This window comes from Pyxicephalus adspersus, chromosome 8, assembly GCF_032062135.1.
Source record: "Pyxicephalus adspersus chromosome 8, UCB_Pads_2.0, whole genome shotgun sequence".
Classification (NCBI taxonomy): domain Eukaryota; kingdom Metazoa; phylum Chordata; class Amphibia; order Anura; family Pyxicephalidae; genus Pyxicephalus; species Pyxicephalus adspersus.
The window spans coordinates 31,493,873-31,512,204 of NC_092865.1; the positions used below are offsets into that span (position 1 = coordinate 31,493,873).

The 18,332-nt window shown below is 36.7% G+C and overlaps 1 protein-coding gene across 1 annotated transcript in view; it reads right to left on the reverse strand.

Moving 5' to 3' along the window:
* Nucleotides 1-9,905: 9,905 nt before the first annotated feature.
* The window catches only part of LOC140336665 (calcium-activated chloride channel regulator 1-like), a 28,615-nt gene continuing 20,188 nt past the window's right edge, over nt 9,906-18,332 (reverse strand). The window contains exons 10-14 of the mRNA XM_072419931.1: nt 17,136-17,357; nt 16,127-16,397; nt 14,524-14,685; nt 12,091-12,327; nt 9,906-11,278 (exon numbers count right to left, since the gene is read on the reverse strand). Of these exons, the coding sequence (XP_072276032.1) occupies nt 10,725-11,278; nt 12,091-12,327; nt 14,524-14,685; nt 16,127-16,397; nt 17,136-17,357 (1,446 nt within the window). The 3' untranslated portion in view covers nt 9,906-10,724. The remainder of the gene's footprint in view (nt 11,279-12,090; nt 12,328-14,523; nt 14,686-16,126; nt 16,398-17,135; nt 17,358-18,332) is intronic.

The following is an 18,332-nucleotide window of genomic DNA, read 5'->3' on the forward strand; positions in this document are numbered from 1 at the left end:
GAATTCGACGTTCGATCACCTGAACAATATCCCCCTTTTCGATCGGATAGCTTTCAAATTGAATAGTGAGATAGTCAACCAACCATGTCGGCATATTAGCTATGAATGATTGTTTCAGTTTGCTTAAAATGAAAGTTTCTGTATAATTAGTGTCAGCATTTGAAGTGACTCATTTACCTGTTTGTTCTGACTCATTGGCCCTAATTCATCAAGCAGAATCCGATGATCGCTCACGCATTCGTATTCACGATCCGAAATCGTACGCTGTTGCGCTATTCAGCAACTGAAAAAGCTCGCGGCCGGAGCCGCGCATCTCTGGCAGCTTTACACTGGCAAGCTTGCATTAAAAGTCACTGTTCCCCTAAAAAATCGCTATGATCTCACCATTGAGCTTAACAGATCCTCCTTAATCGCGCAGCTGAAATCTAATCGCCTTAATTGGCAGATTCGCGCACCCTATTGCTCATTATTATCAAGCCAGAAATCCGGCTGGCAGTGAGGAGGCGAGTGTACGAGCGCACTCGACTCTGGACCACGGGAAACCGCGCTCGCTGGTCGCGCGTACTTTGCGCTTCCAGCGAGGGCGGATTTTATTGATGAATCAGGGCCATTGAATTGTTTTCTGCTATTCTCCAGAATAAATCTGTAGTTCTAAAGAAGAGTAGGTTGATGTATTAACTGGATAAATATGTTTTTGCAATATTTACAGCACAATCTACTAAATAGATTTTCATCATTACATTAGAAGATTTTTTTTATTGCTAACCTAAAAGGTATTAATGAAATTTATAAAATCAATTTGCACAACTGCCGATGGACTAGCACTTTAAGCAACAGCAACCCTAAGAGATTTGTGATTTTTTTTTCTATTTTGAAAAAAAGGGTGCTACAATCATTTTGCTTTAGATGTTCAAAAATTGTAACTGGCACCAACAAAACCACACAAATGTGCAAATTTATGACATGTCAAATTGGATTCTATACTATTTTGGTTCCACCTATGGCTAGGTGAAACTGAAAATTCTTACATGGTAGTCTTGGCTTTAGTGACCATATCAAATAGTATAAGGCGCCAATAAAAGTTTTGAAGAACCCTTTCTATGAAGCTGTAGCAAGATATATGCTCTGTGCATATAATCTTTTCAATCTTTTCATAATCTTTGGCAAAAGTTCTTTTATTGTACAGAGAATTCCTTCTCTGTTATAGTTTGTCAAATATGTTTGTTTTTCCTCTGCGACCCTTATTCATTGTAGATCATAGGTTGTACATCACTGCATAATATATTGGCATTTTAAATAGAATTAAATATTAATAAAAGTCAGTTGGACTGATGACAAGTACAACAGTATAATGACTGATGTATGATGTGTACCAATTATGAGCACATGCAAGTTGCTGGATAGATGTAAGGAACAAAGAAAAAAAAAAGGAAACCTGTAACAATAAAAATGAAACATAAATTAAACGAAACAAATTTTATCACAATCAATAGAACCAATAGTTGTAAAATCGGGAGTTAAATCACGAAGAACCCATTAAATAATATTACCCATTATCTCACTTTAGATCTTCAAGATCTTGCAGAGGAACTTCAAGAATAATGAATATTTAAAATTCCAATATTTCATATGCCCTAATTTTTATTACTTTGGGATAGAATGTTAATATTGTCTGTGTTCCCTCTCTATTTGTCCTGATGACAATTGCCACTAGGACAGTGATGGGAATTTCCAAATGTGTAGGAGAATGATTTCAATAGAGACAACTAGTTCTAGAGCAGCTGTCCGGGAGAGGATTTCCTGTTGAGATTTGAAAGCAGGAAAAGGGCATTAAGCAAAACGATTGTTTTTTTGCAGTGTAAGGAGAATGAGAGACTGAAAGGTACTTGGAAAATAATACATGCATACTTCTTTTGTGACTAATAAACAGGCACAAATGTAAATAACACATATACAAAAAAAATATATAATTGTTATCTTGGTAGTTACCACAAACCTGCGAATATGTTTGAGGATGCATTTGGCTAGCAAATATGACTGTAAACTTTTGAGACATTAAAGCAGAACTCCAGCCAAAGATGTCAGGAAGAAAATATGATATATATATATATATATAAATATATATATATATATATATATATATATATATATATACACACACACACAATCTGTGGAATGATGCAAGATTTGTGGGACTTCACATAGCTAAATGGTTCTTGGGAGGAACAGATCATTCTTCCTTTAGTAGCTCATAAGGATGTAAATGGAGTTTTAGAAATGCAGAAGCCACCATAGAAGATACTCTTTATTTAAGTACAGGCCCTAGTGCTGTCTGAGACGAACGGTTACGCTTGCTATGCTTGAGGAAAATCTGAGATGCATACAGCGATTCCCCTGATGTTATTCATCAGTTCGCCATGACCATTTCTGAACATATGCATTTCTATAGAGGGGAGTTCGGTGTTGCCTGTTTGTGCTCCCCTTTACATAGAACAGAATATGGCTATGTGTACAGTGCTCATTCATTCATCTCTTACTGGAAATTATTGCAAAAGATTGTTTCAAGTAACAGTGATCTGACGTGTACACAGCCTTACTAGTATATTGTGGAATTGGAGGATTTATTTATTTTGAAATAGTTAGGTTTGACTGCAGTCTTTTTGCTGTGTCATGATATGATTTAAAGCAGACCCAAACTGAAAATTTCACTTTACATAGTGTATATGTATAGTAAATATGTATAAAGTAAAGATTAACAGCACTGCCACGGCTATTAGGACTAATTGGGAGCGCAGAGCCTCTCGAGATACCTACGTCACGCATCCCAGCAGGCTCTGACTGTTTCTTTAATTGGAGGAAAAAAATGCAGATCTCATGAATGCACAGTGGGATCAGCACTCTCTTTTCCCCATCTACGTCACCCGATCTAAGGCTTGCACAGTGTGAGATCAGGTGACATATGAAGAAGAAGATTGAAGATAGCTTCCTCCGTGGCGGGCTGATAACAGATACCGGAATGACACAGGGCCTGATAAAAGAAATCTCCTGATGCATCGATGGACCTGCCGGATTAAAGGTAAGTGTGATTTTTTTTTTATTTTAATATTTTATTAATAAAATTTTATTTTAATATTTTAGTTATGCTTTAAATAAATAAGAACCCTTAGATTTCGGATACTCCTGAGGAATGTCTTTCCATCTACACTGGCAAACCAGGGAATAGTGGAGTATGGATGGGACATGGTTTCCCTGGTGGCAACAGATGGTATATACTTTATGTATGGAAATCGGATAACGTAAGTAGTCCTGAGAAAGGTTTGGTCCTAAAACCACAACCATGCCTGATTTAATTTTAGGGGATTGCTTTTATTTTTTTAGAATAAATTAACACTTACAACTTTAATGTTCAACTCAAGCATGGAAAAAATCTTTGTTTCAATAAAGCCCCCCCACTAAATAAAGCCCCCCCAATAAAGCCTCCCCCCACTGAACAGTATCCTTTTAGCTTCCACACATGTTCCCCATGGCATTGCCCCCAACCTTCCTCTTTCTTTTTATTTAACAATAGTTTGTCTAGTAGCCCTATAAAGGAGATACGCATAAGAACAACATTCCCCTCTCATAGACTTTCTGTCTAAGATTGTTTGGCGAACCATTTTTATTCAGAAATACTTGATAAAAATAATAATAATCTTTAAAATACTCAAAAACCATTATGATGTAGGATCTTCCAGGATTTTTCTAAGGAATGTTAGTCTGTTTGTTTCAGCATTTATTCTTCCTGGGAATTTCCTACATCTGTGCCGTGCCATGACCTCTACATATCTGGAGAAAGTCCAGCTTTCGTTTATTGCACAGAAACAAGCCATGCCAAAATGACTACAATTTTACCGAAGCAAGGAAGTGTTTATGAAATCATTGTCCACCTCAGAGATAAAACATGTTCTCCAAACATGCATGATATTTTAGTATGTTCTTTTCTAAAGAATGAAATATTTAAACAATAAACTAAACCAGGTATTATTTTGCATAGCTCACAATTCTTTTCTAGCATTGCTATTTTTCCTCTTCTTTCATACATTTTAATATTTTGTAAATGTGTTCTAGCCTCTGATATAAGGTATTCTTTATTTATGATTTAATATAGTGTATGCATAGTAGGTATTGAATGTCACAGATGACAGTTTTCCCCTTGACAATAATTTGTGGGAGTACTCCTATTTTTAGTCCTATTCCTACTCCTATTTTTTTTATGAACAACTCAATTATAGTTAAAGGGTGTTTAAAGAATATCTGAACACAGTAGGTAAACTGTATTATTTTGCATCTTATCAATCCTAAAATCGGGTGTCTGCCTTTATTTCACCTGGTAATCCTGTAAATAACACACTCCATGTATTGAGTGACTACACTCATTTCCCTCATTTGTTCTTTCTCTCCTCTGTCTCTTACCTTTCACAGTCTCTTTTCATTTCCTTTTCCTCTCTTTGTCTGGTCCAATCACTATTTTTCTCTTCTCTGCTCCTTATTCTCTCTCTCCCTCTTTTTCCCTTCTCTCATGCTCTCATCTCATTCTCTCTTTCTCTCTGTACTGAATACATTTTAGCATTGCCAAAACAACTGACCAACTGAAGAATTGGTATTGGTTGGTGGTTCAGGAGTTGGGGTAGTGGGGATAAAAGAAATGGTGGGGAATGCATTGAGAGTAAAAGAAAAGAATCATAGGAGCGAGTCCAGGAACGTTATTGGGTTATAGGGTAATATAAAGAGGGGTAGGGGTGGGTTCAGGTAGGGTTAATATTATTAAACAGGATTTATATAGCATCAACATATTATGTAGCACTGTACATTAAATAGGGGTTGCAAATGGCAGACGAATACAAACAGTGACACAGGAGGAGAGGACCCTGCACTGAAGAGCTTACAATCTAGGAGGTCATAGTTTTTCATGTCCCTCTCTATTCTAACTATATGTGGAGTGTCCCTTCCTCTCCTACTGAGGTGAAGTCTGGGACTATAGCAGAGAATCCCTGGAATTGAGAATCACTGCTGAATATTTGGAGCATCATAGAAGAAAGTGGGCCTCATCCCCCAGGGCCCCTAGGTAAAATTTGCTCTCAATGGGCTTTTAGGTTTGCTACCTCTTCCACTCTCTAAGTTGTGGGTGCTCAGTCTGTAGAGACTAAAGATCTGTCTGTCTTTGGGGTCTTATAGCATCATCTGATATGAAGTTAGTCTGTAGTCTCTTTAAAGAGACGGGCAGGTAGTTAATTTGTGGGAGTTTGTTATTTCATCTCTCCCATTTTTTCTCTCGCGACAATGTCACATATGCAGTCACATATCTGTTCATCTTCCATGCTGCATCACCCTTCTATAATTACTTTCTTTTTTTGTTCTTTCTACTTGCTGCTCTTTCCTAGGGAAAGAGAGAGAGAAAGAAAGAGAAAGACATCTGAGTATGCCTTCCGCCTATTGGGGAGATCTAAGTATCCTGCAAGATTCTGTTATTTTCTTCAAGTGAAACTTTAGAGGTAGACGTTATATTCTACTTTTACATTCCCTTCCGATTATATAAGCAAACAGTGGATATCTTTAAATTTTGACCGAATATGTTATGCTGACATCTGTAGGAGTAAAAATCTATGTACAAACACACATTCACGCACAAAAAGCCTTGGGTGGACCATGCTGGTGGTTAATTGAATTACCTTAAATTTTGCCTGCTATCAGCACTACTTGAAAATATCTCTGACACAATTACAATGAAGTATATATATTAACATCAACATTTCCAGTTGTTACTTACCAGCTAGCAACTTGTTTATTTTCCTTAAGTAAGCATATCCATTAGGATTTTCAAATTTCCCTACACACCTATTTACTTTACTGTAATGCAGGCATGTCCAAAGTCCGGCCCGCGGACCATTTGCGGCACGTGGGGCGTTTTAATATGGCCCTCCAACAGCCCCCCCTGCTCTATGTAAATGCGGCCCTCCCTTTTGATTGAGGGTGGCAAGCAGAAGACTGTCTGCCACAGGAGGGAGGGGGGTGATGTCAGGATCGGGCTACCGATGCGACCCTCCTACCTCCCTCCCTCCTGTGGCTGACAGTCTTGTGCTTGAGTGCGGCGCGTTGTGTACCCACCTTCTGCTTCTGTCACCTCACTAATCAACCCCCCCCCCCGCCTCCTACCGGGGTCACGCGGGGCCTGTCCCTGCTACCTAAATCTGCTACCTACACCGAGCATTCAGGACCCGCCGAGCGGACAGCACCACCCCCTCCTTCATAGCACGGACAGCACGCCCCCTCCTCCACCGCCCCCTTCCCTCCGAAGGAGGGGGCGTGCTGTCCGTGCGTGCTGTCCGTGCTATGAAGGAGGGGGTGGTGCTGTCTGCTCGGTGGGTCCTGAATCCAGTCTCTGTGACGTCCCGGGGGTGTTGGAGTCCCCCAAGCCCACACCTTCCTTCTTCACTCCATAGCAGCCAGCGCCACACATTACAGTCACTGCCAATCAGCTGTCACCACAACAGTTTTTTTTCAATTTTTATTAAAAAACTTTATTGTTCCAGAAACATTTTTAAAGAAACAATTCTGCTACTTTCTGCTAACACTAGTGGATCACAAAAGAATAGATTGATGACTATCATAAATATTTCAGAAAGCACACCCTGTTATCACAAATACCAGTAAGTACATACTTTACTATATGCCAGCATTGAGATTGATTTATTAAATCAATGTCATTTTTGACCAGTTTCGGATTAGCGTTTAATAAATTGTAGAATTTTAAAAGTACATTTACCATCTGATTTATAAACATTTACACAGATAAGAACTTTTGTGAGAATCATTTATGTGCAAGAAAGTGTTGGTGTTTCTTATTGTGTATAAAGTACAGGATAATTGATTTTGCAGCAAAAATTTTATCTTTGTTAGTGAGGTTATGTTTAAACTGTCAGGAGCCAGTGAACTGCTGCCTACACTACCTGCAGCTTTTTTCTTTCAGCAGCCCAATAGATAGACCGCTGTCCAATGTGCAAACGCTGGTGCTTTAATTATCAGCACTGTACTGCAGTCAGCCAACGTGTGTGCCACAGGTGTGAACTTGCCTTGAAGAAAATGTTTGTTTCTACACAGGTTAGGGGGGTCATATGAGAACATGTAACAGCCTGCTGTTGTTGGAGGCACAAAGGATAGTATTGGTACTAAATTTCATGAAAATATGTTTTCACAAAAAGGAAAATTCTCAGCTTCACTTAATCCTAGTGTTCCTAGGATTTTATGATTGACCAGATTTTGCAATAACCATCTCAAGAAGGGCCAGGAGCCTGGGAACAAAGTGGGCTAGGCAAAAGGCCTACATGCTTGGGGGGGGGGGGGGGGGGGGGAAGGGGGAGCGGAGCAATTAGATAAACATGAGTGGGGTGAGGGCGAGTCCTAGGTTGTGCTAGGGTGTAATCACAGTCACAAAGTTAGGCTTGTGGGGGATTTAAAGTCACAAGTTGGAGCAGCAGGTGAAAGTTTCCCACCCTCCCTTCCCTTTGGTTAGGCTTGCAGGGTTGGCAGTTTGGGGTCCTTGAGGGCAGTGTATGGATAACATTATGAAGCGGTGAGTGATTCATCTCTGATATGGGACCTAAGGATTAGAGAGGTAACTTGGAGTGGTTGTAGATTTGTGGCCATGGGACAGTCTGCTGCAAGCTGATATCTTTCCTGAGTTGGTGGCGTTATGTGAAGCTGGGATCCAACATATCAGACGCAGATGGCGCAGATCCAAAGTTAAGAGCGGTTAGGCTAATGCTTTCGAAGACCTGCAACCTTAGTGAGATTAAAGATAAGGTTTATTATGTGTATGGAATGTTATGTTACTATGTTTATTATTCTATTTTGTACCATTACTAGATGTCATTATTTGAGTTTGGGGGGAATAAAAGGTGAGCCTGTGATGGGTCCCCTAACTATAAAAACAGTTGCATCCAAGCTGTTAGAAATTGAACTTTCTTTGTACTACAATGCCCCATCTACAAGTATGTGACCCATGAATCTCTGCTGCCTTTACTGTGGGATTGGGTTTTTTTAAATGAATATCTATTGCATGGTTATGTTCATACTATAATTTTGTATGTGGTTCTGTACTTCTGTAACAATGCAATAAATCTGGTTACCATTGTTGATTGCAAAATAAAACCAAGGCAGCCAAAATTATTATTTATAAAATAATGTGTTCAGGAAACAATCCAACCAATTACACCAGCAAAGTGGTTAAAAAAGGTAGAGAAGATATGTGTTTAAAAGGTATGCCCAGAGTATTTAGATATAGGTCTTTTTGTGTTGGCCTTTTATAAGCAAGGTCCCTAAGTATTTCAAGATATTGATTCACTTTTTCCAACTAGTGCGAGGCTCCGTAAACTCTATCTTGCTATCAAATTGGCATTGGTACCTACACAAATAAAGTTGTACAGCTAATAAAGGAGGCTACAGTATTAGCATAGGGTATAATGTCTTATGGAGCACATGGAACCTTTTATCATACTAGCAGGAGAATACATTTATATGTTGTATAATACTTATATAATACCATACTTCAGGTACAATTAAGTTAGGAGACATTAAAACTTTTTGTAGCATTTTTTTCATCAAAAAATACAATTTTATTCAAATTGTGTCCCTGGTGAAAACTGAGCTTCTGCAACATTTTTTTTATTTCCCTTTCTACTTTAAAAAAAGTACTTGGAAATTCCTGTCTTCAAAATCTTCTGACAAAATGCTAATCATAAGTGAACAGACTGTTATTTCCCTGACCAAAAATATCCACACAAGACTAAAATATGTCACTGGCAGTTGTACATGAACTATATTGTTTACAATAAGTATGTCACTATTAATAATGCGCAGCCAAGCTGATTGTGCAAAGGGGAAACTCATTTTTTCAAACCCATGGGAGTCCCTTCCTTATGCCATGTAATTCCGGTGGAAGAGAGGAACAGCTTTTTAGGATTTAGTTTATCAGTGTTTAATCAACATAACCCAAAGTGGGAATTTCCAAATGTATCATCTTGGAGAACATTTTTGAGGGTAATGATTCTAATGATTTTATAAAAAAACAAACCACAGAATCAGACACTGTTGAGTGTTACAGCGGCCATGGTGTATGTGTGTAGGGGTAGGGAGCTAGTTTGTATGTTTTAATACTGTATATGCATTGTTATTGTAATAGGATTCATGCAACATGGGTCGGAATAGTAAGTGCAGGTAAGTTCAGTGGCAGTTGCTTGCTTGAGCACTAATCCTGTAGGTTAAAGAAACTGTTTCTGTTTAATGCTCGGAAACGACAAGACCTTCCTGTAATGAAAACAAGTTGCATTGGAGAGACAAGTTTGCTGAAAGTTCAGTATTTACCATTCTACTCTTCCTCTGCTCTGTGTATAAGAGAAGCTATGAAATCATATGGACCAGACAACAGGTAAAATTGATCTCTGACCCTCAATGGTCAGCTACAAAATAAAATGGAAAAAGCCCCCAAAATTAGGAAAAATGCAGCAAAAGGGTGACTTCTGAAAAATCTAGATAAAAATCAAAGGACTATCTGAAGCTGGTCTTCATCTCCACTCATGTCACTGCCTCATGTACATTGTAGGACTAGCGGTAACCACTGGTGCTGCAGTAAATGTGACAATGTTCAGAGCCTACCTACATTATGAGATTTGGGAGAAAAGGACCATAAACAAGGTACTTCATATTCTGCATTAGATTAGATTAGAAATAAATAATTCTGTTATGGTTTACAGCACATTTCAACTAGTGATTCAATAAGGCTAAGAAGACTCAGATTATAGGAATTTACAAGTGTGACCAAATAGTAAAGTTAAATATTAAATACCTGTGCAAACAACAATATTCAATATTTTGTTGACATAATAAGATGCATGTTGGAAACCACAGCAATTATTACAAGAACTGCCAATTGTTGGGTGTGATCAAACGTGGGGTCAAGAAACACTGCCCTAGAGGTCTAATGCTATGCTGGTTACATGCAGTTAGCTACTCAGCTATTAATACAATGGTAAGGGGGCTAGAACCAATGACAGATTAATATTATTAATATTATTAAACAGTATTTATATAGCACCAACATATAATGCAGCGCTGTACATTTTTGCCCTAATGAAAAATTCACAAAATTTATATTTTCCACCTGAACAAGAATTCATCAAAGCAGTGTATAGTTTACATCAGCATGGAGACAGATATTTAATCTGCCTAAGGGAGGGAGGTAGACCCTAAAAAACTTGTCCCAAAAATAAACTATTCAAAAATTAAATGAATTTGTTACTGCAAAGCATCAGGCATAGAGTAAAAAAGGAAGCATATATTAGTAAGACCAGGCATTCAACAGAAAATCACTATATGACTATTTCTGTTTAACACAATGTGGGGCTATAAGGACCAATTAATACTTATTCATTATTATAACAATAAGAATAGAAAAAGAAGATAGGGGAAATGGCTTTGGGGACAAGAAGCAGTCTCACATTATTGATTTGTGCTCAGGGATTCTGTGGGTCTTTTAGGATCCTAGTACCATACCTCTCTGCATGAGCCAAACGTTATGAACCTAAATGTGCCCTATGGGTATGCAGAATTCCCAAAAATGTATGGTTATTATTGACAGTGACCATTCAAACTATTGTTTTGTTTGTCAGAGATCTCTTTAATGATGTTGTTTAACAGTTATGTTTACGGTGATTCTTTTTCTTTCGACAGCAAATACAAATGACAATGCACACCAGTAAACAAATCAATATCAGCACTGCACATATTATCAGAGTCAGTGTTAGTGTTTTTGTAGTGATTGTGGAAGAAGGTTCAGAGGTAGGTTTAGTTGATGCAGAAATGCTGGTGATCTTTGGTGGAGTGGTGGGTGGCTCACTATAGGGTTTGGATGATACAGTGGTGAGCTTTGATGTGTTGGCTGTAGTTGTTACAGAGTTTACTGTACTAGTGGTTTTAGTAGGTAGCAGATTTGGTGGAATTGGAACATCGTAGAATACAGACTGTGCAATGTTAGATATATCAGATTTATGTGATGCTTTGTCAATAGCAATTATAGCAAAAAATACAGCAGTGTGGTTCAGTAGATGAATGTTTTCGGGTACAAAAGTCTCTTTTGATCCAGCAGGGGATGGGGTAAGACTAGTTGTGTTGACTAGAATGCCGCTTTCAAAGTTATCTTTGAGTTTTTTTGAGTTAGTGCTCATTCTCAGTTCATATCTTGATGCTAGAAATAATAGAATAATTGTGTTATAAAAAAATTAAAGTTCATAAAACCTTTATTTTATATGTGCTTTACAATTTTTTTAATGATAGTTTGTGCCAAGCTATACTGCAAAGGACTCTTTGTTTAACTGTTCCTTCAAATACTAATAAAAACCAGTTGAAATATAATAAGCTATTCAGAGAGTAGAATAAAGGCTTATTAATTTTAAACTGGGCACATGAATAAACATTACTTCCACATTCTTCATATCATCTTCAGAAGCCCTGAGACCTAAAGTACATAATCAATCCTTCTATGACTTTTCTGCCTGGCTAAAATGGTCTGTGAGGCCATCCATCATTCTCAATAACTAAAGGTAGCCTTAATTTCATGGGAAGGTAATATCTGCATAATAGGTCCAGCAAAGCTGACAGCTGTCAATCAAATGTTGCTGGGAATTAAATCAAAGGCAGTAAATATTCACCCAAAAAAGCCACATATGGTAACATGGAACATTTTAATAAGTCTATAGGAAACTTTAGATAAGATCCGCAATTATAAATGCATTTACATAATAGCATCTATAACTTCCCTCAAGAAGTCTTGTTTTTCTTTCTGGCACACGACATGGCAAAATACAACAGTTACAAAAAATTCTGCAAAGCTTTGTGCTCCATTGAAATTAAATTTTAAAAATACTATAATTTATATACTTTTCATAAACTGAAACAAAGTTTTCTCCTGAAGATGCTAGTTGTCAGGCTAGTACACTAAACAACTTGAACCATGAGGTGTAATTGGTATAAACATTAAAGTTTGGGAATTTACTGTACCTTGTCCCAGGTCTAAATCATCACCAGTTGCAGTCCATGATAATACAATCCTGCGGTTTGTTAACTGGGCCTCCAAATCAGATATTTTCTCTGGTTTGTAAATATCTGGCTGCACTCCTGTTGGAATATTGGATACCAAAAAGGAGCCACCAGAAGCTGTCCTACTGAAAGGTCCAACGTTAAGCTGAAGATCATCATTATTCACCGGGGGTTTTGGAGGGTTTAAAATGATCTTGCCTAAAGTAAAGAAATGTATTAATTAAGTCTTCTATATGTGTAGCAAAATAACTGTATGAACCAATTTTAGCAAATTATTTATAATTTGGTAAAAACTGATAAAAACACATTAAAAAATTTAAAGTGATTCTTTCCCTGGCCCCTATATCATTAGTTCTTATGCAGTTGTATATTTCAGGTCAAAGAAAATGGTAAGAATAGTCCATACTCCTTTGGTAGCGATTATATACAAGCTAAGACGATCAGATCAGTGGATTTGTATGTATATATAAGGACATTACTGGTAGTCTATACAGTTTTTTCTTAGCAAAGGTTTCCATAAAATGCTCTCCTTTTATTTACCTAATAGCTTTTTACTTTTGTTTTGCTCTACAGCTACCCTGTAGCCTTCAACACCTTTTGGTTTCTTTCAGCATCTACTTAGTCTCCAGGAAGCAACTACTTAGTTACTACTAAGCATAAGAACTATGGCAGAAAAGGACTAAGTCAGCACTTGTTGTTTTTTTTTATTGTGTGTATGAAGCCATACTTATGTTTATACTTTTAGGAATCAGTAGTGCTCATTTGTCTACTTTAATTCTGTCATTTGGATGACTAGCAACAATGGATCCTTCCCACAATAGTAGGACGATGCAGCACTGATCTTTAGTGTCCTATATGACAGCAAGTTGCAGGAAACTGTTCACTACAGGAATTTACATTTCATGATTAGTTAGACAAAGGAAACTGCTTAGGCTTTTGAAGCAAATGTCACATATAACATTGTTCTTGCTATGTTATAATGTTATAACATGCATTCTGACACCGTGCATTTCCTTCATTTAAATTGGCTACCTAGAGCACCAAAATGAAACAATGTTTACCAGTACACCACATTCAACGTCAGATGGTTGGTAAAGTGCATTGAGGTGCTGTTCAGTATGTACACGAAAATTCCTACTGCAGCGTTACAGTGTGAATAGATCCTAACACATTTAACATAAATTATAAAAAGTTATCATGTTATGATAGATGAGACTACCCTGAAATTTGTAGAGTTATACAATCAGTCCTGAAGGCTGCAGTAGTGGCAATACAAATCCTAAGTGGCACATGGTAACATTGAGGTTGGGGGTGTAATCAAATATAACCACCACCAAGTCAACAGCCCATTGACACATCATTTTTTTTATTAATACTTTAGTGATTAATAGTGGGCATGAAGATTTGGATGAAATATAAGATATATTTTTTTGTAATTCAGTGATGGTACATGCCATGCACATTTTGATCATTGTCAAACATTTCAATTATTACCTAAATGAAGAAAAACTGGACTGTTACTGCTAAGTATAGGTTTTACTTATTCTAACATTGCTACTGTGTCTGTGGTGGTATAACCATTTGTTACCAAGCTTGGAAAAACATATGTTAATATAGATGTTATATTTTCATTCTGAGGAACTGGTGTCAGAGGGTATTGCCTGATAATGGCAATTAGGCACTTTATGGCCCCAAATGTCTACAGGCTTATTCAAAACAATTATCCAGAACAACAGGCCAATTATTCATTGTAAATCCTCTGGCTGATTCTTGACAAGGGAACCAATTTAACCTTTTCACTAGCTAGATTACAGTTTTTACTAAAAAGACACTCATTCAGAAGCATGGCTGTTTGTGACATAATTAAATCATTTGTGGAGCTTTCTCATGAACTTTTAAACTTATGTAGAAATATTAGAACTTGCTGCATTTAACAAAGCCACCAAAATAGAAAATATCTTGCTACCTAACTTATACTTACTTTGTCCATATATACCTTTTTCCCCCATTATTATATAATATAATGGGCAGCATGGTGGCTCAGAGGTTAGCACTCTGGCCTTTGCAGCACTAGGTCCCAGGTTTGAATGCCAGCCAGGAGTTTGAAGGTTCTCTGCATGTCTCTGTGGGTTTCCTACGGGTACTCCAGTGTCCTCCCACATCCCAGAAAACATGCAGTTAGGTAAATTGCCTACCCCCCCAAATTGACCTTAGACTGTATTAAAGACATATCACTATGGTAGGGACATTAGATTGTGGACCCCTTTGGGGGACAGCTATTGATATGACTATGGACTTTGTACAGTGCTGGGTAATATAATGGCGCTCCATATTAATACTGTGTAATAATAATAATAATATATGCACAATTTATATATTTTTTTGAGTGCCTACCACGATTGCTGTAACCAGGCATATACAGAGCACGATTTTTTGGCGCTGTTAAACGACTTTTGTCATCTCCTATAGCTCGGACTTTCAAATTGTATCTTCCATTTGTGGAAAAATCAGTGAAATATCTTGAATAGATCCCATCATTCTTGGCTGTGTCAGCACCTTAACATATCCAAAAAACAATGAAATGTTATTTAAAAAATTATATATTGACTAAAGCATTAGCTCCTAATTGTAAAATTAGTTCAAACGGCTACATGAGTAAGAAAACTGCATCAATCCATATGATCAGACAGCAATTGAGTTTCTTACATTCTCTTTGTTAAATGGACAGAAAGTTAAAGGACATTTCAGTAATAAGACAAAACATTTAAAACATGAGAAAACTTCTAAGCCTCTATACCATGCAAAATAAATAAAGTTTTGAAAACAGTTTGTTATGAAATAGTTTTATTTTTGTAGTGTAAAAAGAATGTTTTTGTACCCTTTAAAGGGGTCAACATATGTTAATCTATTCTTCCCTAGCTGTCAAGTAGAATGCTTTTGGCCCACCTTCCAGAGTTGCCTCTCTTATTGCAGATTTTAAAAGAAAGGTTAAAGTGCAAATCCAATGCAGGCAACATGAATAGTCTGAATTGTCATTCATTGTTTTTAAAGCAAGAAGGGGCAACTTCTGACAATCAGAATTGCAAATAACACTTAGGTAAATATAACATGTACGGATCTTTATGGAATATGCAAAGAAACTCACAATTAACTTTTCTTTTTTTGATGAAACATATTTAGAAAACAAAAGAATCCAATATTAACAGTTTGAAGACTGGAAACACTTTAAGTAGATAAACAATCACACAATAAAATATTGTTTATATATTAACATCGTGAAGTTGATGTATATTTTCATTCTTTCAGAGGACATTTTTTTCACCACCTGTAAAAATTGTTGACAGCACCAAATGAAAGCTTCCACACTGGAGATTTGTTACGCAGTTTAAGTTCTTATTTCCTCATGTTTCATAAAATATCTAATAAAAAGGGTTTTATATTTTTGCTTTGTACTTTTATACTATTAACTATTATAATATTGATTATACAAATTCATTTGGTGTTGCTATTGTTTGATCAAATTATTTTTTTAAAAATATAATAGAACATTAGTATATAGTTTTTGAGAAAGTACATAAAGAACTCAAACCTGTTATCAAATTGAAAACTCTCTCCCTGGAAACTGTAACTTTGTGCTTTTATATTAATGGTAAAGGAATTTGTCATAACTAAGAATTGAGAACAATTCACAATGACTTTTATTTAAACTGTTTTCTTCATTATATTATTTATTATATAATCAAGAAAAAAGTTAGGTCACAAGTAAGGGGACTTAGATTAAAATGTTTTACAATCAGAATAAAGGTAGGTTTTCAGAATTTTAGTCTAGTGAAACAATACTTGAATATAAACTATCAATGAAATCTTTTAAAACATACTACTAATAGAAGGCTACTGTGCCTCCTGGTAAATATGTCCCAGAGCATTGCTCTGTGCACTGGCTTACAGAACTGGTTATGTCAACACATGTTTATTATTGCAGGTCTTGCAGTGTTACCTGCCCCATTGTCCAGAAGATCCAGAGTCACTGGCTTCCCACCTTCGGGTTCAATAATGGCTATCACTTTTGCTCCAGTCACTGGCAGAAAACCTTGACTTACAGATGCATAGACAACCATTGGATTCGGATAAGTATTTGTATTTTGATTCATGTGACAGCTTGCAAGAATTGGCGGCACATTTTCATTGGCTGCTCTGGATGTAACGGTTATGCCTATAGATTGGGGTGATGTAATTGAATTGCATAGACTGTAGTCCCAACGTCCTCTCTAAAACATAAATGTCATTTTTGGTTAAAATTATTTCGTTTATTTTTCATACATTCTTATTTTTGAGCTGTACTGTATGCCCTGATTTATTAAAGCTCTCCAAGGCTGGAGAGGATACTCTTTAATCAGTAAATCTGGGTGATCCAGCAAACCTGGAATGGATCTGGTCCAGGATTATAAACATATTTACCCAGCTTCAGCAATGAAAGTGTATGCTCTCCAGCCTTGGAGAGCTTTAATAAATACACCAATCAACATTGGTGTCAGGGTATATAATGCACCATCTTTTTGAGAAATTGTGCTCCATCAATGATAATAGTTGCTGGAATTTTGCCTATTGTCGGGGTCTATAAGAGGAATGATGTCCATTAATTTCTGTAAGTGGATTAAATAGTGCTTCAACATTTGTGAATAATGATCCAAGGGCCAGATGAAGGTGAGCCATGGGTTACAATTTGGGGACAGCTGGAATCTTATTTGCCAATGCTTTAACATTATAACATCTGACAGGATATTATGGATACAGTGTTGCCCTTTCTCACATTCATTAGACTTGTTGTTTTTTTACAAGGGAAATGTTTGTACATACTATGATTCTGTTGTTTTTTCTAGCATTTAGGCCAGGAGAATGACTAACATTCAGTTAATGTGTGACATTTTGACAGGAGAATGTTTTTTCCTGTGGATTTTACTTTTTCTATAAATGCATAACAATTTCATAATGTTTCATAATGTTACCTCTGCTGTTCCTGGGAAGTGGAGCTTGGACAACTTGGAAGTGGCATTGCTACTAAACCACGCTGAGTCATATGCTTTTCCTTTTGGATCTTGTAAATGAATTCTTGGTACAGCAATTTGCCAGGTGACAAGAAAGAATGTCTCATTCCCCACTGTGTTGTCAATTAAAACTGTGCCGCTCAAGCATGATGATGGTTGGAGGCTCTCCACAATGCTTTCCAGCTGTTAATATGTAATGTATGTAAATATTTTTTTACCAACATTTTTATGGAAATTAATAATTCATATCTTGCAATTTAAACAGCTGGTTTGCAGGTTTGCTTATACTGTACTAAAATCCACTGGTGCCAACATCTAAAGAATCTAGCCACTACTTTTGTGTTTGTTTGGAAGTTTGCTAAACATACCTAATCAAAGGCTGGTGTAAGGTAAGGTCATGTAACAGCATCTCTCCAGTCTATGAATGATTTTTGCTGCATTGATTACACTGTGGGACATTGGTAGCTAACACTGCACTATAAAAAAAACATAACATTTCAGAGCAGTGTTTACTATTTTTAATGATTTTATTAGGCCACTCTCAGTTAAATTCACTGGGAGATACTGCCTGGTCACTAAACAGAGGCAGCTAAGTATTTAAACAATTGCCCAAAACGGCTCAACCCCGACGCGTTTCGCCATTAAGCTTCCTCAGGGGACATGATGAAAGAATTTATAATATTGTTATTCTGGTTTAGGAAGGCCTGTAATCTATCCTTATATTAAGAACAACCTTTAGGCTGACACAGTCCATGTACAGCTGCCATACCTCTGTATAGTGACCATGCAATATCTCCCAGTGAATTTAACTGGAAGTGGCCAACTTATATCATTTTGTAACATTCTAATGTAATATCTTTTTATTGGTCCATGATGGTGGATGATCTTTAACATTGTATGACTTTTCAATACATGTCTTTATTTTTGCCAACAAAACCCCACCTATACCTATATTGAAAAAATTAGCTGTTATATTCACTATTTACAAACTAAAGTACATTGTACATCATGCAAGTTGGTATCTGGTGCAGACTTCCTTGAAGACTTTTCTTTTAAATTTAAGTGTATCTAAACCCAAGAACGTATTGTAAATAAATGTATTGATGCTTATCATGTCTTGGATGTGGTGGATGCATGAGTATTCTTTTTTTTTTTTGG